This window comes from Bombus flavifrons, chromosome 5 (assembly GCF_040668555.2).
Source record: "Bombus flavifrons isolate JBK064 chromosome 5, iyBomFlav1_principal, whole genome shotgun sequence".
In the NCBI taxonomy this organism is placed as follows: Eukaryota; Metazoa; Arthropoda; class Insecta; order Hymenoptera; family Apidae; genus Bombus; species Bombus flavifrons.
This window is the reverse complement of record NC_138446.1, coordinates 16843442-16867647: the sequence shown is the minus strand read 5'-3', so window position 1 is coordinate 16867647 and position 24206 is coordinate 16843442. Positions and strand designations below refer to the sequence as shown.

General features: G+C 49.5%; 1 protein-coding gene across 9 annotated transcripts in view; it reads right to left on the bottom strand.

Annotated features, from left to right (window-relative positions):
- Eip74EF (Ecdysone-induced protein E74) overlaps positions 1–24206 on the bottom strand; it is a 145260-nt gene that overhangs the window by 14582 nt on the left and 106472 nt on the right. For 5 of the 9 annotated variants that reach the window (XM_069113838.1, XM_069113837.1, XM_069113839.1 and 2 more), the window contains 3 exons: positions 14685–14942; positions 12294–12461; positions 11371–11634 (listed from right to left, as the gene is read on the bottom strand). In XM_069113838.1, the coding sequence (XP_068969939.1) occupies positions 11371–11634; positions 12294–12461; positions 14685–14942 (690 nt within the window). The remainder of the gene's footprint in view (positions 1–11370; positions 11635–12293; positions 12462–14684; positions 14943–24206) is intronic. The other 4 variants (XM_069113841.1, XM_069113845.1, XM_069113843.1 and 1 more) reach the window with 3 other exon arrangements.

The window sequence follows — 24206 nt, the reverse complement described above, 5'->3', positions numbered from 1 at the left end:
CAACGAGGAGCACGCCAGCCGCGATGCATTCGTGGAAGAACGGAGTGCGAGCGGGACGGAGCGATCACACGAACGCGCGGGGAGACGGAAGAGAGGTCGACAACGAGAAGAGGGGTGTAGCGACGTCGAGAAAGGACGCGGTGGTAGAGCGTGAGCGCGGAGAGCGTCGGAGAGGGTCAATGGAGGGAAAGAAAGAGAGGCGCAGAAAGGCGCAGAAAGGCAGAGGGAGGTCGTGCGAGTAGAGAAAAAGAGAGGGAGAGAGAAAGGAAAGACAGACGGGGTGAATTGCCGGCGACAAGGTCACCGTCTATACCTCGCTAAAACCGCCGATACGTGCCTTCGGCGTTATACTCGCGTGGTACTCTAGCTGCAGTTCTTTTCCCTCTCCCCCCTTGCTCCTCTGTGCCACGATGCCAGCCCATCGTACCCCACCGCGCCCCTTCGCGACGCGTCGTCTCTCTCTTCCACGCTCTCGATCTCCTTTCTTCCTCTTTCCTCGATGCAGCCTCGTGTATACATGTGTATCACCGGCTCGGTGCGTGTGTGCACGCCGCCGCGCACATGTGAGGGCGTGCGTGAGCTAGTATAATAGGAATAAGGAAAGTGATCCTCATGACGGACTATGCCGGGACTCTGTGCGTCGTTCCAAGGAACACGCTGGAAATTCGACTGCGACCAACGAGACGAGAAATTATTTGCACGCGGCGAGATCCACGTCGGTGAAAATGTTTTCGCTGGCAATTAGCGTGACCAGCTAAGAAGTTCGTGGAATCGATGTTGGAGGAAAAGGATCGATATCTTCGACGACGATGAGATCGGCGACTTCTCGCGATTCACCCACCCCTCGAAAATAATCGTCTAACGTACGAAACTGTCGCTATCGAATCTCGATTGAGTCGTTATCGTCGTTCGTTCGATGGCGATAAGAAAACCGGATAATCGGAAAACAAATGGAGATCGATCATCGTCGTATTGTCGTGGTATTATCGAATCGGTGGTACGAGAAGCGAAACGTCACGCCGTTGCATAGAATCTACGTAAATCGTGGTCGAAAAAGGTGGAAAATATGCGCGGGACAGGGAGAACTGGGCGAAAGGTTAAGACGAGCAAATCGGACGTGGCGCGATAGTGGTCTTCGAACCGGTAGTAGAAGAAAACGGGGAGGGTACACGAGGCCTTGAAGAGGCATCGTTTATTCCCCGCTCGCAAAGCTCCCCCTGCCTCCCTTGTTTCATCCTTTGCTCCGATTAATTTTATCGTGACAACATCATCGGCGCATCGCAAATATTTTTCCCGCGGATTTGCTGGTCGAGAGGGCTCGCGGGGAACAATTCCCTTCGGTTAATCGATTCGGCTCACCGTCTCGTCGATAAGCCGGATCAACCAGCGATGACTTTTACACGCGGGACGGCCGCAGGACAGGGAAAAAAGAGCGAGAGAAGACGGAGAGAAAGAAAGAGAAGTCTGTCCGGTTGAGAACCGTCTGGTGCAACAGCGCTATGCATTTTTGCCGGCGGCGGCGGCGGCGGCGGCGGCGGCGGCGGCGCTCAACACACATTCAACAACCTCGACTGAGTGTGCAATAGTGTGCATGCTTCTATTACGTGTATGCGTGCGTGGATACGTGTGCGTGAACGCGCGCAACACACCGCACCTACACGGTCGCGGACACCGACAAGTGCACACACAGAGGAACTCGCTCTGATAATACGTACACTGCAAATATACAATACTACAATACATACGTAGGTAGGGGCAGAGACCCAGGAAGGACGCTTACTGCGAGGCTTGGCTGGCTGGCCGGCTGCCTGTTCGCCCGGCTGCCAGCCTCTGCCTCTGCCTCTGCCTCTGCCTCTGCCTCTGCCTCTGGCTCTGCCTCTGCCTCTGCCTATCTGTAAAACCCGTGTCTCGTTTCCTTCTCCTTCTTTCTCCTCTCTTTCTTTTTCTTCGTCCCTATATCCTTTCCCCCTTAACCCCTTTGCTCCATCCTCTGTTTCCCCCTTTCTACCCCGTGTACTTTTTTCTTCTCTGCCGATTCTTCGTCTTCTTCCTTGCCTACCAGCAGGGGGGCAGCGGGCCGAAAATCGACGCGCAAAATATCGCGCCACTTCCGGACGCGGCCATTTACAAATTCACCGGGACGACGGCATGCGATCGCTCTCTCTCTCTCTCTCTTTCTCGTTCTCTTCCACGCTCGTTCGCTAACTCGCTCGCTCATACGTGCCTTTTTTCGTATTCAGAGGCGGGAACCACCGAACGTTTACCGGGTGACACGCTGAGTTTTTGGACACGTATCCCGGTAACCGCGAGACAGCCTTTCGATTCTCCTCGTCACGCAGTCGGGAATTCGTTTTCCGGTTTCGTCTGGCGTGACGTTGTGTTCGCGCAGGTTGAATGGTGCGCGTCGTTGAAAGTGAAACGTGAAATGTTATCGCGTCGCGCGCTCGTTAACGTTTCGTTCTTTCAACAGCGCGTCCATAGTTTTTAGATACGTTTCCGAGACCGAAAATTTTTAGTCGAATAATTTACCGCCGCAACCTTCCCCTCGCCGTATCGTAACGAATGTCGGACTTCAATCATGCTCATAAATATTCAACGCGGCTCGCTGTTTCAACCAACTACGCGCTTATTGTCGAGCCCGTATCACTTTCGATTACGCTCTACGCGTAATCTACGTACTAGTACGAAAACTCGCAAAATAGGAAAATTATCAACGAAAAAGGCGTATAACACGCGAATAACGATAGTCTCCCTGGAGAATGTCTGTTCTCTATGAACGAAAGAAGACGCGAACGTGCGCAGCTCGCTCGTGTAATACTGTACGCGGTGTCGATTGCTCCTTTGAAAATCGTGTCGAATTCACGGCGGAACGTTGTTTCCTGCTTTCGCGGCGGTTTTTTAAACTCCGTGGTGTCTTGGCCTACTATAAAATCCGACACCGTTTACGTTTCCGGAGCGCGAAGAAGACATTAATCAGCACCCGATGCGATGGCAGCGTAACCGTCACGTGCGATCGGTGTGAATGCACTTTTTGTTTCAACACATTCGCTTTCTATGTCGTCTTTTTTTTTTTCTTCTCTCGATAATCTCACTCGCAACGAGAAAGAAACTATTTACAGCAGCCTTGTTTTACGAATCGATTAACATACGATCGTCGCTCGATAATCGTTCTCGCTTTCGTAGACTTCGAACTCTGATATTCGATGGTGGTACGGACGAAAGGAATTTTCGCGATATTCTATTTTAAATACGGACGCAGGCCAGTGTTATCTTTCACGGAAATATCGGGTTTCGTAGCGAGGAGGTGAGCGCATGGAGCGCTATGTCGACGGAAAAGGCGATTCCCCGCTACTAGGCCAGGAAGTAGACCGGCGCACCCCTTCCTAGTCGACCTAGACCTACACCTAGACCTAGCCTAGCCTAGCCTAGCCTAGCCTAGCCTAGCTTAGCCTATCCTAGCCTATCCTATCCTAGCCTAGCTTAGCCTAGCTTAGCCTCAGCCGTGGCGCTTGTTTCGCTCCTTTTGTTTTTGCTCGCCGCCTTTGTTGCACCTGCTTGTTCGCTGACTGCCGACGGTGCCGTGCTGCTTTCTCGCCCGTTGGACTTTTCCTCTCTTCGCGGTGAGAAACGAGGTGAGCGAGGCTACTTAAGCAAACGCTACGGCGCACTTTCGCGTTCGAGTTACCGCGAGAAACCGGACAACGAGTTTACGATACGATAATTTCGTGCTAGTTGTATGTCAACTCGCGCCTGGGGAATTTGTTTAGTTGCCGTAACGCGGATGGTCGCGCGTTTCGTCCGGCAAACACAAACCGAGCACACGACACAGCCTCGCTTTCTATGCGTTCCATCGGCGAGCACACTTTCGCGTAACGCGTTAACGATGCAACCGATTTCCCCTGACAAGCGCGTCCGATGTATCGCCGTGTGAAACGTCGTTTGTACGAAAGATGCCTTTGAATACTCGTATCTCGTCGGAGAGGCACGTACGTACCTCTATGTCGCGAGAAAAGCCGTGAAATATGTTCTGCGTACAGATAGCACCTGCGAGGTGTGCGATCGAGAACGTACGAAAATAAATCGTAACGCGGCACCGTCGTCCTCCGGCGAATAATCGCGATCGGGGAGAAGCCTCGAAGCGAGGAGGATCGACCTGTGCGAGGAAACCAAGTACCGTACGAACGACAGCGTACGTATATAACCATACGCCCCGCCTAGTCGACCTAGACCTAGACCCAGTCTATGCTCAGAATCCACTCTGCATCGTGTTTCGTTCCTTTATTTTTACTCGCTGCTATTCGCTGCTATTCGCTGCTACGCGAGGCGTTACGTAACAACACGCACGACCCTTTCAGCACGGCCATCGCCTGAGAAACCGTATTTTCTTCTTCGCAATTTTTTTTTCCTACCACACATACATTCGCATATCCTTTCTACCTCATCTTCGTTTCTTCTTTTAATCCAAGCCGTCTTCCGCGATAATTTATAGGAAACCGAAATATCGCAGACCGATGTTCAAGATTTTGTTACGCGGCTTCCGAAAGAAAAAAAGAAAAGAAAAATAGATCGGTCGCGACTATCGTATCTAACCAGGTTTCGATCTCGAGGATGTCGCAATCATACTGAAAACTATCTCGATCGTTTAGACCGGTTTCTAACGGCTGATAACGAGCACCTGTGTAAGTGGCTTCGCTTACGTCGTAGTTAACCGTGCGAAACGTTCGCATCTTAATCTCGTAGCAACGACCGGCATTTTTTCCAGACAGGTTCAAATTGCTTTCTGTCGTACGTCGACAATACACGCTTATCCGGCTTACATCGAGGGAAACACCTGTCGAATTCTGCCTTTCGACCAACCCTTCCGATCGATCGGGTAGCTTCCTTGAATTATTAAAAAGTAGATAAAGCACGCGTTTTATTAGAACGAGAAACCTGGCGGAATAGTAAAATTCGTGGAGTTGGCGTGACGAATCGAGGACCTAGCTAGACCGTGAATTTTGTTCGGCATGGATGTTTTTCTCTGGTCGGGCGACTCACGGTCGCTTGTTGTTCGACATCGATCGCCGGAGCAGCTCGCCGTGCGTTCTATTTTTTCTTTGATTTCCCCGATACCACCTTAAACCACCTCCGTCGTCGTCGATTCGTCGTCGGTCTCTTTCCCTCTTTTTCCCACCTTTCGTTTTTCCTTGCCGCAGCCGCGTTCGGAATTACGTCGGCGGGGCTCGCGTCTGGCAATCTTTTAAAAATATCCGGACGAGTACTTGATCTAGGGCAACCAGGACATCCTCGATCCGCGCGAGGTTGCTCGGCCGAGACTCGGATACGCGCGCGCGTTTCCCTGCATTTTTTTCGGCCGACGCAGTTGCCAAAAGTTCGCATCGCGCCGCGCTGAAAAATTCGGCGCCGAATCACATGACAGGTTCCGGGAAACCGTGTTACACGTCCTGCTCGAACAGAAATAAGCTTGAAATCACGCGTAGCTGTTTTCGAAATCGTCCGTCGAACGACGGATCAAAGGAACTCGGAACAACCAAGGAAGACGAAATTTCACGAGAACCAGCTTTTTCTACCAATACGACGACGGATCGGTTTAGAATGCTAATCGTGGATTCCTGGCCGATTTCGTTCGCCGTGTTAATTAATATTTACGAATTCTAATGAAACATCAGACGTCGCTTTGACACGCGGTCGAAGCAAAGTCGCGACTCCGCTGTGACGGTGTACAACTTGGCACCTTTGTACTTCTAATAATGTAATTCGCACTAGCTTGTGATTCTGCCGTTGGAAATATAACACCGTCACATTCGTAGAACGTTACTGGTAGATATACGAAATCGTAAGATACCGTCGTACGATACGTCGTAAACGATCGTTCACCGCTTCTTCTTCCAATCGGTCGAATCGCGAATATCGCGAATATTACGTCGCGTACATTGCGTTTTCATGACACAGGACGCGCGGTAAAAATATTTTTGCCGCGATGCAGTTGTAATTCGCGCCACAAAGAGCCGTTAAAATCTACCGCGATCTTCACGCTTTGTTTTCTTTTTTTTTTTTTTTCTTTTATCAAACTCGACGTTTTCATCGAGTCACGACTAAAAGTACGGAAAAACCTCGAACGATGAATCGATTCTCCCGCCGTGCGATCGAAAGCAACGTGCGATCGATAGCCCGAGTTGAATAAATTACAAACGCGAGGAGCGACGCGTTTGGTCGATTTTCGAAGGCAGATGGAACGTTGGCACAAACGGGCTGCAGCCGGCTCGCAACCAACGAGAAGGGTTGATCGGGATTTGATCGGCTCGCGGAGCCTTGTAACGCTTTACGACGATTCGTCCTCAACATTAAAATGTGTGCCACGTTGTGTGCCAGCGCGCGACGCGCGAAACTTTCGTTCCCGACGTGCCTGAAGGGTCTTTCACACGTTCGGCGAGCCTCTGACTGCCCGAATCGTAGTTCGATGATGATCCATTCGAAAATAACCGGCCGATGCCTATTCTTCGCCGCGTTTCTATTCCGGTCGGACGGTGGCGCCTACTACGGTCCTCTCGTCGCTTGCTCTTGTCAGTTCGTCTCTCGTTAGCTCGTTAGAATGCCGTTTATTTCGTTAGTTTTATCCATTTCGCGAGAACAAGTTCTCGCAGTAAGAAGAAATTCGGAACAAACGAGACGACGCGTTCGTTTCTTTTGACAGGCGGAAAGGCTGGCTAGCGTGGCTTACGGCGGCTTAGAGTTCCCAGGCTATTTCCGATGCTTATCTGGTACGTCGTTCTAGATAGAAGCGACCGATGGCGAATCTGGTTTGGCAAAATCGCGGAAAGACTTCGGGCCATTTGGCAACGTGCGAAAGTTCGCGCACGCACCGGCCCGGATCTGAATTTTAGAATGTCGCTTATTCGAAGAACGGACCAGGCGACACGAGTGAAAGAGCGACGCGGCCGAGCGCGATCGTTGATTCCAACGTTGCTCGCTCTTTCTCAAATATCGAAACTTAGAACCGCGTCTCTTCGCTACCACCCTCTGTACTCTATCGAGAGCAGCGAAGATCGTCTTCGCAAACGTTAGAAGGCGACTAAGACACCTACGAACTTCAAAACCACGCCATTCCGTCGTCGCCTGCAAATTACCATACCGTAAAATATTCAATTCGAACGATGAAATCTTTCTTTCGTCCGAGATACTCGTTCTCGATAGTATCTGAAGTGTGTTACTTCGGTCGCAACTTGTACTCAGCTGAAAGATACGGTCGTAAGATAACCAGAAACGATAGGAAGCTCAGACCTGACGTGCCTGCGTAAATCAAATTCTGTTTCCACCTACGAATTACCATACTGCGATCGGTAAACGCGTGGAGAAGCCGATCCGGCCGTATTCCTAGCGTAACGCAATATGTCTGCCGTAAATCGATCGGACCTAGCAGTAACGGAGAGCGGGGTCGCGGTCCTGCGATCGAAGGGCCCTTTAAGAGCAGGTCGAATTTTCCCTCGGCTTTCGTTCGCGTCCACCGTGGTCGGCCACCGCAATGGGAACACGGTCGTCGCTGGTGGGGCGCCCCGCAAAGTTACCAAATCGCTATGGCGTAACATTTTGCTTATTCACGTTCGATTATACAATCCGGCACACTTTTACTCGGCAAGTCGGCCTCTGCCTCTCGAGAGGGCCTACCTGCCACACGGTGTGTCACTGTGCGCAGATTGTTTTTTATCCGTGCGATCGCTTTTTTCTCTTTTTTTTTTTTTTGCGAGACATCAACAGATGTTCCTCTGCGATTAAACAATTATGGGTTTCCACGGCGAACGTACCTGATGGACGATTCTCGACGGACGATATTTTATTCGCAGCGCAGATTTTCCCTGCGATCGCACGAATCGGCCCGCTTTCAGCTGCCTGTCCCAATTAAGCGATCACCTTTAGAACGTGCAACGAGACAACCGGTCATTTCGAATTCCACGCTTTTAACGCTCACGCTACGATTCTGTGATACACGGTGCTTTGGAAATATACATATATAATAATTGGTTTCAAGCATGTGAAATTTCATTGGCGTTCAGTGGTACTTCGATACGAAAAGATGGATACCATGGAAATGAAACGTAAAACCTGACGAAAAAAAAAAAGAACGTTTTCTTGGAACGTCCAAGTACGTTTCTGTACTAAACGGATATAGCCGGCGTGTGTATTTTAAAGGCCAAAAACACCTGCGTACGTATAGCGTAATTGCGAAAACAAAAGATCCGAAATTTCCCATTCTATTTTGATCTTCCATCGAAAAAAACATTTCCCTCGATCGTTCGACGAACGTTACGTTCGGCCCGAGATCAAGCCGTGCTATAAGCTGTTATAAACTAGGAAAACATAGAAGAGTTTGCAATCGGACGTTCGTTAGAACGAAAGAAACGAGGTTAAACTGGTTGCCACGCTTCGTCAACACTTTCAATCAGGGAAAGTCCGGCGCAGACGTTCCTAGCGTAGTCATTGGAGCAACGTCGAACAGGAACCGCGCTTATATCGTAACATTGTAATGGATCGAAGAATCGGCTGTACGTAATATATAAAAATCAATGCAGTTTCCCATACGGTGGTCCGTATAATTGATAATAACGGCGTATAATCGGTAATTGAATCGGTTGGAAGCGATGTTTCAGCTGGTGAAGCGGTTCGACGAGCTTTCCATTCGGTGGCTCGTTTCGAGCGAGACTCGCGCGGTGCAACCTTGGCGGCGATCCAATTCGAGCACGGCTGTTTGAAATCACGACAGGGCCAGGTGTGTGTCCCGGCGAAATCAGCTGTCGTTTCGTCGAACGCGATCGGAAAGGCGAAATAGAGGGGCGCGATTGCGCGACTCGCGTGCGATTACCGCTCTTGGCAGATTCTGGACCCGGCTGCTCTCTTTAATCGCTTGGCCGCGCTCGTTTCGCGCCAAGATCGCCTCGAAATTCGAAAACCTGCAGCAACCGCAACCAACGTCGCAATCGTGCGACGATCGAGCGACTCGAAATACGCCTCGTTCGATAAAAGTAAACGCGAATACCAGCGGCAATGAGAATCGCGTGCTTTTAATACAATCGCGAACGCAAAATATCTGACACCGTTTAGACTGTACCTGTAGCGTTGAATTGACCAGTTGTATCAAGGTTGATCGTTACACTGCTAGACATCGTTATCAAATCGCGGACGTTTATGTATTTAGAGGAAACATAAATGCAGAGAATACCGAAAGACGTGGAAAATACGAGAAGCGTAATATTCGTTCGCTCGAAATTTCTTTAGTTGTATTCAGAAAAACATAAACCGACAGTGTGTGATAATTCTATATATATAAATATATTCTAATGCTAATACCGAGAAACTTTTATTTCTCATGCGTATCGATTCGAATGGTTGTATTCCGCTGTTACCGCCAATAAGGTAACGATTTTCTCTACGAGCGTTCGCTCGAAAGGGAAATCGTGGTCGGTTAAATGGGACGTGCTTGAGAAAATCGCGTGAGACGGAGCGAGAGGAAAAAGGAAACGTCGGAAGAGATCGGTCCGCGGATCGAGACGATCCTATCGACGCGCGCGACGGCCAGGAAGCGAATCTGGGCCGTTGAATCAGGGAAAGGCAAGTGGGTCAAGAGAACGAATGGCTCGGCTGATGTCGGCGTTGTTGCGATTTCTGCCGACGTAGATGACGAGGCTCGACACAGGGTACGACGAGCGTCCGTAGCGTGTAACAGACCACGCGAAACTCGCGTACACACCGTATGCGCACACCACCTTCCCTCTGCTTTTTTCTCCCCTTCTCCATCTCCTTCTCCTCTTTTAACTCTAATGGAACCCTCGGTTATGTCGGAGCCGCTGTTGCCGCAGGCAATTCGCTACTCCTTTCACTTTGCATCTACAACCTGCCACGAGGAAGTGTCGCGCTCTTTCTATCTCTCTTCTTCGTTTTCCTCCAACTAGACGAGCTAGACACGTTTCCTGCTGCCGGCGTTCACCGGCGACGTGGTTACGTGGAAATCGAGCACGAGCTTGGCTTGACCGATATTTCTAGCGCCGGGTGCTTTTAATTGGATCGTTCTCGCGGACGATCCACGGAGAATCGCGATTCGATCGGCCCGAGCACACACCCCGCGCACCGAGCTTCGTCGCCCCGATCGAGATTTCGTTCGTTCGCTGGGTAATCCGTGTCGCGGTTTCGTTCGAAAGCGGCGCTTATACTCGCAACGTGGGGCTTATAGGTCGTAGGAAGAACGATGACAGGCTAGAGCACGGATTAGGTGTATTTATCGGGATTCGTAATGCGGTCGAATCGGCAACAGCCGCTCCGGTTGTTCGACTAAAGCGTTACGAGCTATTTTCACGGAACTGCCGGAAATATCAGCCTACGGTTTACATCGCAACACTTTGCATAAACGTGCACGTTCATCCAACCAGTTCGTTTCCGTGTCTACGCTCGTGCGTTTCTATTGTTAACGTTGCACGTCGTACACACCGTACCCGGAAAACTACTCTCTTAATCGCCATACAGGAATTTGGGAATTTGCGCGACGAATTTCCATCTTTAACGCGCGCACGAACAACGCTCTTCCGTGTGTTTAAGGCACTACAATTCGGTAGTTTCGTTCTTTGTAACGATTTTGAAAGCAGCCAAGTTCGAATTATCGCTTCCTGCGGGTTCTTCTCGGTGAAATTATCAATCGAACGTAATTACCTAAGAGGCCGAGACACTTTCTTTCCTTCTCCGTATTAATCGATACCCAGAGCGAGCCGAAATAAACCCGAGCCGCGTCGACGTTGCGTCACGACTATCGAATCTCTCTCTCTCTCTCTCTCTCTCCCTCGATATCGCCGCGAGATACTGAAATTACTGTCTTATTGGTGGTCGGCTTCGATCGAATTCGCCAAGACATCGAGATCGTCTGGTACCGCCGAGCCTGCAGCCCGTGGAAACGGGGTCGAGAAACGTCTTATACTTTGCCTTTTGTTTAACTTCTATTTACACACTTTCGCAAAAAAAAAAAAAAGGAATAGAAAAAAAGAGACAACGAGAACGCAAAGCGTAGAATTTCCCTACCAAGGAGATTTATCGCAACTTACCAGCTTTTCCGAGTAAATCATCGACCTCGAGCGAGCGCGATATTTTCGCAGAAATTCCATCGAAATAAAAAATTTCAATTTCCCTGGAAACGTCGCAACCGCGATACTGGCCACGTTTACAATTCCGAAATAGAGGGATTTTGCCAATACGATGCAGACAATTTCTACGTGTTCCATGGTTTTCTTTCGGAAAGGCGAGATCGTGGACCACCGTGACGACGAAAACGGAAAGAATAAAAGGAAGAAAGAAAAAAAGAGAGAAACGCGGGAAAAAGATAAAGCAACTTACGTGTAGGTGGCTGACGATAATGCAAGTGTTGCAGACTCTGCGTTTGGTGGTGGTGGTGATGGTGGGGCGGTCCCATTGTCGGGCCCATCGTATGGTTCCCGTGTTGATGGTGAGGCGAACTCCCTCTGTGCGGATGGTACTGGGAGGGATGATGCTGATGAGGATGATAGGAGGGCGGCAGGAAGCCCGCCGTCGACGGATAAACGCCAGGACTGTGACAGGCTGACCTGCCAAGCGCTGCTGTCGGACATTCCACAGAGATTTCTAATAAGAAACTATATAGTCGTTTACGTTCGTACAATGACAAATATCTTACCGGTTTTTTTCCCACTCAACAACGGCAAGTATCGCCTACATCGATCTATCGTTCTATTTGTTCGAACCTTTTTTAACACGTTCGCCGTAGATGCGATTTTCGTTGCTAGAATCGTTTCATTCGCTAACTATCACAACGAGTACTGTACTTGCGACGTTCTATACGTTTCATTTTCCGTGCATTTCCTATAAATTCGTTGCACACGATGCAGTATTATGGCAACAAACAGTTTGCGTGCAATATTCGCTTCTACGTTCGATAGAAATGACTAGGAAACATCGTTCCACGGTTTGATTCGTAATTCGCTAAACGTAACAGCAAATGCGTAGTCAACGCGTCAACCGAAATTCGCGTAATACTCTCGACTTTTATAGCAGCTGCAAGATCGCAAAAGAATCGCAGATTTTAACGGAGATACGCGGCTTCGAAATACCATCGGATAAAATATCCATAGAATCGGGACGATCTATTATCGTCCGCTTGTTGTCTAGGTCGTTCGTCTAGACTAGACCGAGAGAAAAGATCGGTCGAACGAGATCGTTACACGACGAGACTGCGTAGTCTCCGTAGTAGGATAATTGGACGTAGGATATACGTATGCGCTTACCTGACGACAAATGAGAATGATGGGACGCGAGACTCGGCTGAAGGGACGAGTTAGGGTTGAGCCTCGCTTTCAATAAAAGATTCGCGTCCTCGTTACCGCCCGAGGACGTGCTGGATTCGACGTCGCTGACTCCGCTGTCGGCGGGGCTCGCTGGCAGTGATCCGCTTCCTGTTTCCATGCGATGAAACAAAAATAAAACGATACAAACGTTTCGTTCGGTAGTCGCGTCCAGGTGACTGACCTCGAGGAAAAAAGGGAGCCAAGCATAGATACTAAAACGCGCGCACAGCTGGGCTCGTTGATTTTCCAACGTTTTGCACGCTTCCACTCTACGTACGTTTCCAGCGAATAATTACGCGATAACGCGAAACGAGCGCGCACGGTTTCATCCGCCGATCGAGTTCACGAGTACCGCTGCACGCTGTTTCGGAGGAACCCAGAGCTCGATGGTTGCGAAATTTTGCAAACAAAATTTCACATCGGCGAAATAAACGTGTAGGACGGCCGTTAAATGGACCGGATTGAAATTCCGACGAATCGAAATTCCGATCACGAAACGGGGTCATAGTTTAAGGTAAGGTAAAACGGCTGTGCATCGAGAGTCGGGAACTCGGAGGCGCCATCTGGCCGAATTACCCGCGGTCGCAGGTCTTTACGCTCGGTTACTCCGGTCTTTGTGTTTCGCGAACGAATTAAAGTCTCCGAGGTGGTCCAGAGCAGCGAACGACTCGGAGCATCGGTCGCTTTATCGAGCACCGTGCCAGACCGTCGAACGTGTTTTCGCGTGCGCCGTCAATTAAAGGCATCTTTATGCAACGGCCGAAGGTCATCCGGTCATTGGGTATGCATATCGCTCGTGCTTCCCACGGTCTCCTTCTCTCCCTCTCTCTGCTCTGCTCGCAGCCAGACAGCCAGAAACAGACAGAGAGAGAAAGCGAACGATCCGAAACCAGTCGTAAAAGGTCCTCTGTGTCGCGCGAGATGTTAGTCCATCTGTATCTCTGTAGGTCTGTCCGTATCCTTTTTCACTGTTCGGAGCCGCCTCCGTCGTCTACGTCGTCGTCGTCGTCGTCGTCGTCGTCGTCGTCGCGTTACGCGGAGCGTACGTCATAGTCGTACAGATGCAGATCGACTATAAGTCTATCTCAGGACTAGCTGCGATACTCGTCGATTTTTTCACCGTTTTTTTCGATCGATTATTTTGGTAAATCGACCGGACCAAGCGAGGTACTCGTGAACCGGATCGCAGGGAACGCGTCGCGAGTACTACACCCGTGTCTGGCTTACGCAACGAAACTTTGCAAAGCGTCGAATCACGTGCAGGGTTGATAATATAAATATCTTTTTCCTCCCTTTCGCCTTTCAACGCGTTTTTATACGTTTCGTTTTATCCTCTTCTAATCGTTTCTTCTTATCGTTTAGAAGATTGAAATTATTCGGTAGACTTCTAGGAAGCTTGCGTGCAAGCAGGCTAAGAAGGTGGGGGATTTTCGGGTGGTCTCGTGTCGCACAGGTGAGCCCCGGTGGTGAAATCTTGGCTCATCGGCGGACGGGAAGTCGAGAAATCGATATTACCGGTCTGCGCGGCGGCTAAACAGGAATTTTCGCCTTTTTATTGCCAGCTCGTCGTCTCTAACGATTAACGTCAGCGGCGAGGGAATTGCACGCTGGTGGAGCGAACGAGCTAGCGGAGAAACGGCCAATGGGAGCGAGCGTGTAACGCTTTACTCGCGGCGGCGTGCCCATGAAAAGCGTGGCGAGAGAGGAAAGTCAAACGTTTACCGGCTCGGCTCGGCGCGCCGCGGCCAAGCCACGCCGGAAGTGATTTCCTGTCGGCTGTTTACCAGCCAGCCGTCGATATTGCTTTGTAAATATTATTATTGGCCGAGCAGAGCGCCGTTCCAATGGAAAATCGATGCACGTACTCTTGTTTTACGCGACGAAAGGGGAGAAAAACGAGGAGCAATGGAAAAAATCGCTCGTTTTTCGTCTCGTTACGACCTTGCACGCGATTCGATACATCTTCCTCGAGCCGTTCGCACGAATTGATTTCACTTGTTCCAGCTTGCAGGAACGCGCAATTGCTCCTCTCCGTTGCTTTCTCCGCGTTTCTATTGTAGTCGCAACTGCGAGGTTTCGACGAAAGCGTGCAATACGTTGCGTACGCGTTACAATTATTTTTCATCGATAGAAATTGTTCGCGGGGATCTCGTTGGAAACTCTTATGGGAATTATATTCCAGTCGTTTAGAAGCCACGTCGATCGATCCGTTCCTTTTCTTCGGAAATTTGTCGCTTTAAAGTAGCGCAACGGAATTGAAAAATCGATCAAATTTGCTAAGAACGATCGACTTGGCTCTGGAAAGACTCGCGAAAGTAGTTTGAGATTGACCTGGTGTACTGGTGGTGGCGATCGTGGCAGTGGTGTAGGACGGCTGGCCCATCTGAGCATGGCCGGCCAAGTGACGGCCGTATCCATTTTGCACCCCTAGACCGTGCTGCTGGGGATGCTGCGAGAGAATACCGTGCAACAGACGAGTTCCCGTGGTGGTCGTCGTCGTACCGGTCGATCCTGGTTCCGCTTTAACGCTCGCCAGACTCAGTTGTTCCTTCTCGTTCGCATCGTGTGGCTGGACCTCCCTGGTATCCACTAGAATCACACAATCAACGTTCGCAAAATGTCAGCTTTTGTCCCATCGCTATCGAAGAGCAGGCTTTTCGCGTTTTACTTTCACCGCCAAAGCTAAGGGTTCCCTGTCGAAAATATACGATTCTTTGTCGGTAGCAATTACAAATTGATACTCGTCGAACGTCGAAATTCTCTATTACGCGTCTCTCGACTGTCTTAATTTCGTGGAAGCTCGTGTCAAAGATTAGCAAGTGCCTGGCGACTCGTGCGAGCGTACGCTCGTTATACGCTCGTTTCTATCGCGATCGATTACGATTCCGGTGAAAACGGATTATACCATTAGACGCTGGGAGCAGTTAGATCGCTTCCTAACGGTAGCCCCGAGAGAAGGCTAAGGAAGCGCGAAGGAAAAAAAAAAAGAGAGGCATGGGAGGTGTTCTCGAGGGGTATAGCGCGGCGCTGCGGAGAGGAAGTGAAAGCCGGTGTGTCTCTCCTTGACCCACTGCAACGTTTCTACCTTCCTTTCAGGCAGTGCCAACCTCGCGGCTTCATTAAGCAATTTCTCATGGCAGCAGCCGAGGAAAAATCGCCGTGGAAAATCGACTCGAGCCGGCACGCTCGATGACTGACGCGAATCGACCGAGCTAGTTCGCGCTTTCTTCGCCTCGTCGCACTCTCCATCTTCCTCCTCTTTTTTTCGCTTCGGTTCGGTTCGCTTTCCGACGACTACTTCGTACCATTGTCGGTCTCCTCTCGTAAAACCAGAGGGATCACCACGCGAGCCAGAAAGAAGTGTGTCGACCGCTTTTTATCGCGTTTACCTTTCGGCGCCCACACGGTTAAACGCGCGGCGATCGGTTGCGTAATTCACGATATTTGCGCCCCAGACGGGTCTGCGTGTCCGATGAAAATTCAGTGACGAAATTCGAACGAAAACAGGATCGTCTTGTATTATTATATCTTGCTCGTCGTCCATTCCTCGCAGATATTCTACTTTTTGCACGGTTTCGGCTGTTTCAAACGACCATGCGTTTTTATTCAAATTAATATTATCGGTATAAGTTTACATTATGTTAGAAAACTTCTCGAACACGTACAGATCGTAACGAACATTTCGTAGAAATTGGATATTTTCGCATGGAACAAATACGTTGACTTTGCCACGATATTCGATAGAAATTCATTTTCAAAGACTCTCGCGACTAACCGTAGATTCCAGAATTTTCCATCGAAGATACGAATAAACTATCGTATCGAGTTTTGTTTATTTTCTGAAAAGCACCTTCGGGTCTCTCCGGCGCGTTGATAAAGCGGTTCTACCGGTGTTGCAATTTTCCCTGTGAAATTAAATAGTAAAATCGAATCCCCGCGAAATGTAGCGCGCGAGAAAGTCGGGAGAACCGGAAGCAAGGTTGAAATTCTAGCGGACGTAGCCGCGTTTCTCGAGGAAGTCGATCATCGAGAGGCGATAGACGATAAATGGACCTCGGCATCTCTCGACGTCACGGACGGATCCGTGAATTGAATCGGTAATTACGACCGCGTAGATCGAGCCAACGGGTGTGTTTAGCTGTTGGCAAGGTAGTCGAGCAAACGATCGGTTTCTTCTTCTCGCCCGGGAACAGACTGCTGTTTCAGGTCTGCTTGTTTATCGAGTAACAAGAGCAAAAGAGAGAGAGAGAGAGAGAGAGAGGAGGCGAGCACAAAGGGAAAAACGGAAGGCGAAAAACTCGAAGGATAAGGGAGGGAATAACGAGAGGAGTCACGGACGTGGAGTAAAACGAGCCTATGCGCCTAGTCGTCGTTTTCTGGAACGCGACGATGGGCCGACGTTTGGTCGTCGTAACTTGGAATATTCGTTCGTACGCGAGATCCGCGGTGCATTCTTCGTGTTCGATATGCGTCGGTTTCGTATTAGATCGTAAGCTACCGCGAAATTGGATAGACGAGCTTTTACCGACCTGCAAACCGGAGAAAGCTCGCCACCGTTTACTTTTACTGGTTCTACCTGATCGGACGCGAGACGAGCGTCGACCATCCGTTTCTAACGAGTCGGTTACACATGGCAGAGGATCGATCTTTGGACGAAAGATGGAAAATTTGTATCTCGAGTATCTCGCGGAGAAGAGCAAAATATTCGCGAATAAAATTTCCTCGACGCGAACGAACGCGAGCCAGGGATGATCGTATCGTTCGGGTCAGGCTTTAAGAATCCCGTTGACCTCTGTTAACCCCGAAAACACACCCTCGACGAAATCTCTACTTACGAGGGTGCATTTCAGATGCACCTACCCCCGTGACTGGATACGCAGCGAGCACTCGTACGTGCGACCGTTAAATTATTCCTGTCCGCTCGACGTTTTCAATTCGAAACGAAGTTGTAAATAAATGGCTTGTTACCGAGGCACGCTCGTTTTCCCTCTGCCTCGTCGTCCACGTTGTCCGTAATAATATTGATTCGACTCGAATACGTCGACAATTTTGTCCTCGAACCTACCATTTTGTGACGACCGTTTCCTCTTCACAGCCACGAAATATATAGCAGTCAGAGAAAACGGACGATGGGTCGTGCAAAATTATTTCTGCTCCTAACTTCTTGCCAACCCTATTGCGACCGAGTTAATTTTTCAGCAGGCAACCAACGTAACAAACTACCACGCGAACCAACAAATTCTCCAGCCGTCCACAGACAGAATCCTAACTCTTCGCGAGGTTTTCAGCGATATTTAATCGGTCGATAATTTCGATGTAATTCAACCGCTCTGTCGAGACTCGTGCAAAGAGCGTTAACCGATGCTTAAAAAGTTTCTCAACCCGCGTTCGATTCCGATCCGAGTAAAAGTTGTTGCGTGTAAAACGCGTTTAAAATACGACGCGAGATAACCCGAACGATGGCGAACGGTTAATCGCGTCCGCGCCCAAGCTCCGATCGAAACGACCGTTTCACGGCGGCGGAGATCTCGAGGATCGTTTTCTGCGATCTTCGGGCGTCTTTGCTCGCGTACGGTCGTTCGTATCGGCTCGTTAGCGACGCGTCGAGTTCTCCTGCAGGTTCCGGGGGGCTCGACCTTGCTTGACCTTGACTCGCCCTCGCGTCAGCGGAGAAGGGTGGGTGTCTAGCCGCATCGACCGAACACACCCCCGCTTTCGACTCGCGTCGTTTCGAGAACCGAGGAATTTTCACCGATGTTTTTGCCTTCCGTCTCGTCTATTCGGCACGCGTTTCGCCACCGAAACCCGCTTCCGGCGCATCGACGCGTCGATCCGCTTCCCTCGAGTCGAGCTCGTTATCGCGCGATGCTCGAGTTCTCGGCATTCTTCGGCTATTTTCGATTAGCAGTCGAGAGCCGATTCTTTCGGCCAATAATTTCATTCGTTGTATTTGAACTCGTTTGTACCTCGGTTTGTTCGCGCGTGTATACGATGGATGTTTGAAAGAGTCGGCGATATCCGTTAACCAGGTATTCGACGTTACAGCTATCGACGAGCAATTTACGTATATTTAAATAGATACGAGTAAACATAATTGGAGCCATATATATTTACGATAGAATTCAGCGTTAATTGATTCGACAGGAACATCGGTAATTTCCGTCGCTAATTGCTGAAACGACAAACTTGCACGTTAACGCTCGTAATTTTGCTACGTACGACGATCGAGATACGCGGAAGGATTACCTAAGCGAATCATTAAAGCGCAACCATCGAGGTTTCAACGAAAGAAACGCTGTTCCAATTATTCGTTTCTTTGGCGTTTCGCGAATCACCAGCGAGCAACGATTCTCCATCGTCCAGTCGTGCACGACGATCTTTAGACTTCTAGATTCCAGAGGATCGAACGTCGATACGAAGAGACGAACGATTCCGTCCGAAGAGCGGACAAACACGACGACCGCGGAACATACGCAAACGAGCGGTTGCGCCTCTGTTCCGCTTTCCTCGCTTCTTCGAGGCTCGAAGCGTGTCGACGGACGCACGGAGCGTCGTCGAGAGGACGAGAGCGCTTGGCGATCGGTGCGGCTGCCGGGCGATCGCCTCGATCGAGCGCCGAAACGATTCGGCCGCACACGCGCACGCGCAGTACGTAAGGTCAGCGTTGCCCGGGCCACGCAACTTTCTCGCCGCGTACACGCACGCTCGCACGCACGCACGCACGCACGCACGCTCGCACACACCTTCCGGCCGTGGCGCGCATTGCGTAACGGTAACGACTCTCTCTTTCTATGTGACATCACGCGCGCGCCCCACAAATATGCGCGCGACAAAGGTGGCCGCGCGACCGATTTCCATCGATCCACTCCGTTTCGCCTGGAATTCTGACGAAACGGCCGATTTAATTGGCCACCGTTTGGTGCCGGCCGAAACGAAAGTAAGTTTGACCGGGAATTTTTAATTTGGCGGCCAAGTTTCATGGAAACGTTCGTATATACGTATAAGGATGGCGCGATCGACGGAAACACGAAAATTGCGTGGAAGAATTTACGAGGAAAGACGCGCGAATTATCGTACAGTGACTGGAAGTAATACCCGCGCGTAATCTTATTTTCCAACGTAAAGAGTTTCTTAATAATCAGACACCGTGTATTTTGGGATTACGCCGTGTACGAATTGTTAATCTCGTTTGCTCCGTGCTTTTTGTTCTCGCGCAAATGGTAGCACGCAGATTCTACCTATTATTGCGGTATTATCGTTGTATCGTACTATCCGTACATTTATATCTAACGATCGTTTCATCTTCCTCGCAGCATCGCACGAACCACGATCAATTTATCAAACCTATAGAATTCTTCGTTTCCATTTGCTTTATTGATACAATAGAATCGTTGGTAATAGCGATGCTCGGATAGTTTCTCGGTATCGTGATATTCTTCCCAGCATCGAAACACGAGATTGCGTTACTTTTGCATCACACCCTATGCGAACTTCGATCGCATATCTTATTTTATTAGAAAGAGAAGATTCGTCGATCGGGGCAATTTCGCCGTACATACTTTTCCCTAAGATCCGAAGATCGGAGATCCGCGGGGATCGAACTATAGGCGCCTGACATTTCGATGCCACGTTCACAGCGGCGGAATCCGTCGATGACCCGGATAGTCGGATCGCCGCGGTTGCTAACTTCTCGAAGAGGACGGAGAAGAAGTTGGAACATCTCGGCTCTGCCGCACGCTTCGTCGCTCGTTCGCGCCAACCGAACGAACGTATCCTTGACACGAAGACATCGATCTGTCTCGAAACGAGTTCTCCCACTCGTTGCATATTTTCCACCCCCTTGCTTTGCTCTCCGGGAGAGACCTTCCTGTTTCTTCTACGAGAAGACCGCGTCTGTTGCGTCGGAATCGTTCGAGTTCACGCGTAGAGAACGTTCGGTCGTCGTGAGATTCAGGAAAGAATCGACGGCTAACAAGTAACGAGTCGGAGCAACGGCACAAAGAAATTACGGCCGTGAAACGATCGCGATGTTTTCGTGGCGGTCGCAGGTGCAGCTGCACGCAGGTGTGGTTGGCCAAGAATGGAATACCGGCCGTGGAAATCACGCCTCGAAAGTGGCAGTGATTAACCCTTTTTCGACCGCGGCACTGTTTCTTCGAACTTGGAACGGTTCTGTTGCGCCAGACGGCAATTTTCGGGAAGACTTTAGCGAATATTTCGTTTAAAACGTCGCGGCTCGCGGTACGTCGATTCGTCGAGCAACGAATCGATCGAGAAACCTCGGCATAACCGCTTGCCGCTTTCTCGAGAAAGACGATCTATACGCGCGCATTGCAGCTCGATTAATTTCGTTTCAGCGTCGGTATCCCTGCAGAGGTTAATACTCGTTTCGTGCGAGCGAATACAAACACGGCGCAAGTGTCTGATTCAAGTTCAAAGTTAGAAAGGCTGGCGATATCGCGTTTGTAAATAGCATTAAAACCGCGTACACGAAAGCGCACGGCGCGGATGATGGAATACGAGTTATTAGCCGTGGATTCTGCTCGATCGTATCCAAGACCAGCTGAAACGGGTACAGAGTCGAGTGGAATACGCGAAACCGCAATCACGAGCAGTTGGAAAGAACGAAAAAAAATACTTTCAGTCTTTATCTCTTTCGTATTGGCAAAGGTGGTGTTTGGTGTAGCGCGATGCAATCGCCCGGCAGGCAGAACCTTTGATTCGTCGCGGTTGGTTATTGGCTGCGTTATGTAATTTCGTGGCACGCCATACTTTCTCGCTTCGATCCTGCTCTCTCGATCGAGTCGAGTTGAAAAATGTTAGCCGGTTACGGGAGTCGAGGATCGATCTCGAAGCGAAATTGCCGCTAACTAAGCTACTCGCGTTTCTGTTTCTTTAATACGCGATCGTTGCAAGATTTCATTAACGACTCGTAACATCCAGTCTCGCTCGTCACGCGGATTACGGTTATTATTCCGATAATCGATAAAGGCCTTTTCACCTGATTCTAATTGTAGTTTCGCTTTCTTACGCTGACAATTATTATGTGCGACAAATTATACGCGTAATATTTGAATTACACAAAGTGGATACACGAAAATCGACATTAATCGATATATTTCACGACGGAGGTAATTTGTAAGCAACGGCGCGTTCGAATATTTTATAGCGACCTTTTTTCCCCCCCAACAAATCGGCACTTTCGTGTCGCACTTTCTACAATTTGTCAATTGTCATTCGAGATTATACTTTGCGCGATCTTTCCCTAATTACAGTCTCAGTGCCTGAGACGACATCGACATATTGGCTAAGCGCGTGCTTAATGAACGCGTGGTTCTACGATTTAAGGGTTAGCGAACAGGTATCGCGAATTCTAGCGCTATCTTTTCCCCCGGCGTCTTGCTATCGCGTGATTTGCGATTTTACAGTTCGTTGTCTTTTCGATCTCGTGCCAACGAGAGTTCGAGCACTCGATCGTCGACTCGCGGACTCCTACGCTTCCGCCTTGCTAGAACCAGAAGCGCGATACCGTTATTGATTCTAGATAGTCGGTAATTACGCTCCGCGATGTTTTCTTTCTCGTTTAGCGTGCCAAACTGTCTATTTCCAAATTTCAAGGGGAAAACTTGACGCGATACCGTGCACGAAGTTTGTAAAAACGGCATCGGCCTTGGCTAACCGATCGAACTGCCAGATCGTGTCTTATCCGATTCTATGAATTCCATCTAATTTTACAGCCGAATCGTCCAATCGGCCGATACTTGTACGATCGAAGTAGAAAATAAGAAATATTCTAAACAGGTTGTGCGATACGATGGAAGAATGAAACGGTATGGCGGTTACGGCGAAGCAATCAAAACGAAACTCCTCGAACAATACGATTTTCGAGTCACGTTGCGTTATAGAGGATTAACGTAACGATCGCCTCGGTCGAATTCGAAGCTACGTACTTTCGTCTTTTCGCTAATACGAATAAAAAACAGGCGACAATTGCACGTACGCGGTAAAATCTCGTCGGCTAATTAAAACGTTCCCCGTTAGAAAATTAATCGAACGTTAAAGAACGACGAGAGACAGCTTCGCGACTCGTCGACGATCGTCCAACTCGACGACGCGTCGTTAATTAAACGAGTTTAATTCCCGAGGAGAGTAACGAGAAGGGGGGAACGATCGGTCGTGTAACCTCTTGCACCGCGAATTGCCAAAGCCGGAAATTTCGATACCGGAAACGAAGCGGCGGTATGGCGCGGTGCGGCGCGTCTGTGCATGTGCGCGACCCACTTCCTCCGTCGAAACCGAGAGTGCTTCTGCCCGTTCGTGTGCTCGGCCATTCGACCGTGTGCGTGGCTCTCTGTGTGCTCGTGTGCATGTCACGGCGAGTGGGTGTTTCACGTAAAAGAGCACGGCCGTTATCGCGCGGAGGAACGATCGAGAGCGACGAGCTCTACACTCCCGACCAAACAGGAAACATTCGATTCCACGGAAGTCTCGTTACGTGCGCTTCTCCCTATCCCATTCGAAAAACCGTTCTTCCTCCATTTTTTTCCACGTTCGATCACGCGATGTAACACCGAGCTGCCCGTTTTCACGTTTCGTGTCTATATAATCATCGGTTTATAGATTTTTTTATTTTTTTTTTTTGTTTTTTCTTTCTTCTAAGCGGCTGCTCGTACTTCTCCGTTTCTTGGGAACGGAATTCGCTCACGGTTAGGTTTACGCTCGATGCAGTTGGAATCGAGTACCGACAAGGTATTAGGTATTGGCGATCGATAACCGAGATCGAGATTAATACGGTTTGCGCGGAGTGTACAGAGTTTTGCGTAAAAGGGTGAAGGACGTTGCGAGGAAACTAACGTGGCCGATATTACGATAAAGTTAGTTACGGTACGATGATAGTTTAATAAAAGGGAAACGCGTATAACGTTTACGTAATTATTCAAATCGTGCGTTTCGATCCGAAGATGCAGAAATGTACGAAATACGTAAAATATTACTCGTAATACTCGCGTTATATAAGGCTTATTTATCGAAACCAAACGAATGCGTTTCAGTGGAACCAGTTTCTTCTTAAGCTTCGTTTCTTTCGTACGTATAAAAACACGAATTTACATAACATTCGTCTAATCACGGACGTAACAGCCGTTTAACTTACAATGCGATAGTCGCGAGCGTACGAGGCTATCGCGTAGCTCGTGCTGCTTTAATTTCGTGCTAATTCGATCGTCGAAAGATCTCCGAAAGAAAGAAAGGAACGAATACCTGCTTCTATTTTGTCACGAACCGAAACGACAGATAGAATTATGGAAAGAACCGAATGTCGATTTACACCTAGTCGGTCGCGTTAGATCGTTTAGATGGGAATCGTGGAGAGCGAAACGAGCACGAAACTGGCAACTTTGCTCGAACGAAAGGGAATTTCACGCGGAAACGCGTCGCCGACTGAAATCGGTTTCCACGTGGAAATGAATTCCGAGCGAATTGCTCCATCCAGGTGCGTGGGCCGTGCGCTAGCCTATCGCTTTGTAATTCGAGTTACTCAATTCGAAAGGCTGGTGAACGAAGGCAGGAGGTAAAATGTGGGTCAGCGTGCGCGTGCAACCTCTAGAAGGGAGGAAACACGGTCGGGACCGTATCGAAACATCATCGGGTTCCATTCAACCGGGAAACACGAGGAGCCACCCCTGGCTTGTGTGCAGCCTTGAAAACGCACGACCATCGAGGGATATTCGCAACCTACCTACGCACCCTTCTTCTACTCTCCTCTCTCTCTCTCTCTCTCTCACTACTTTCTCGACCGTGTTTCACCGTGACATTTCTCTCTTTCCTTCTTCCGCAGAAAGAGGAAACGACTGC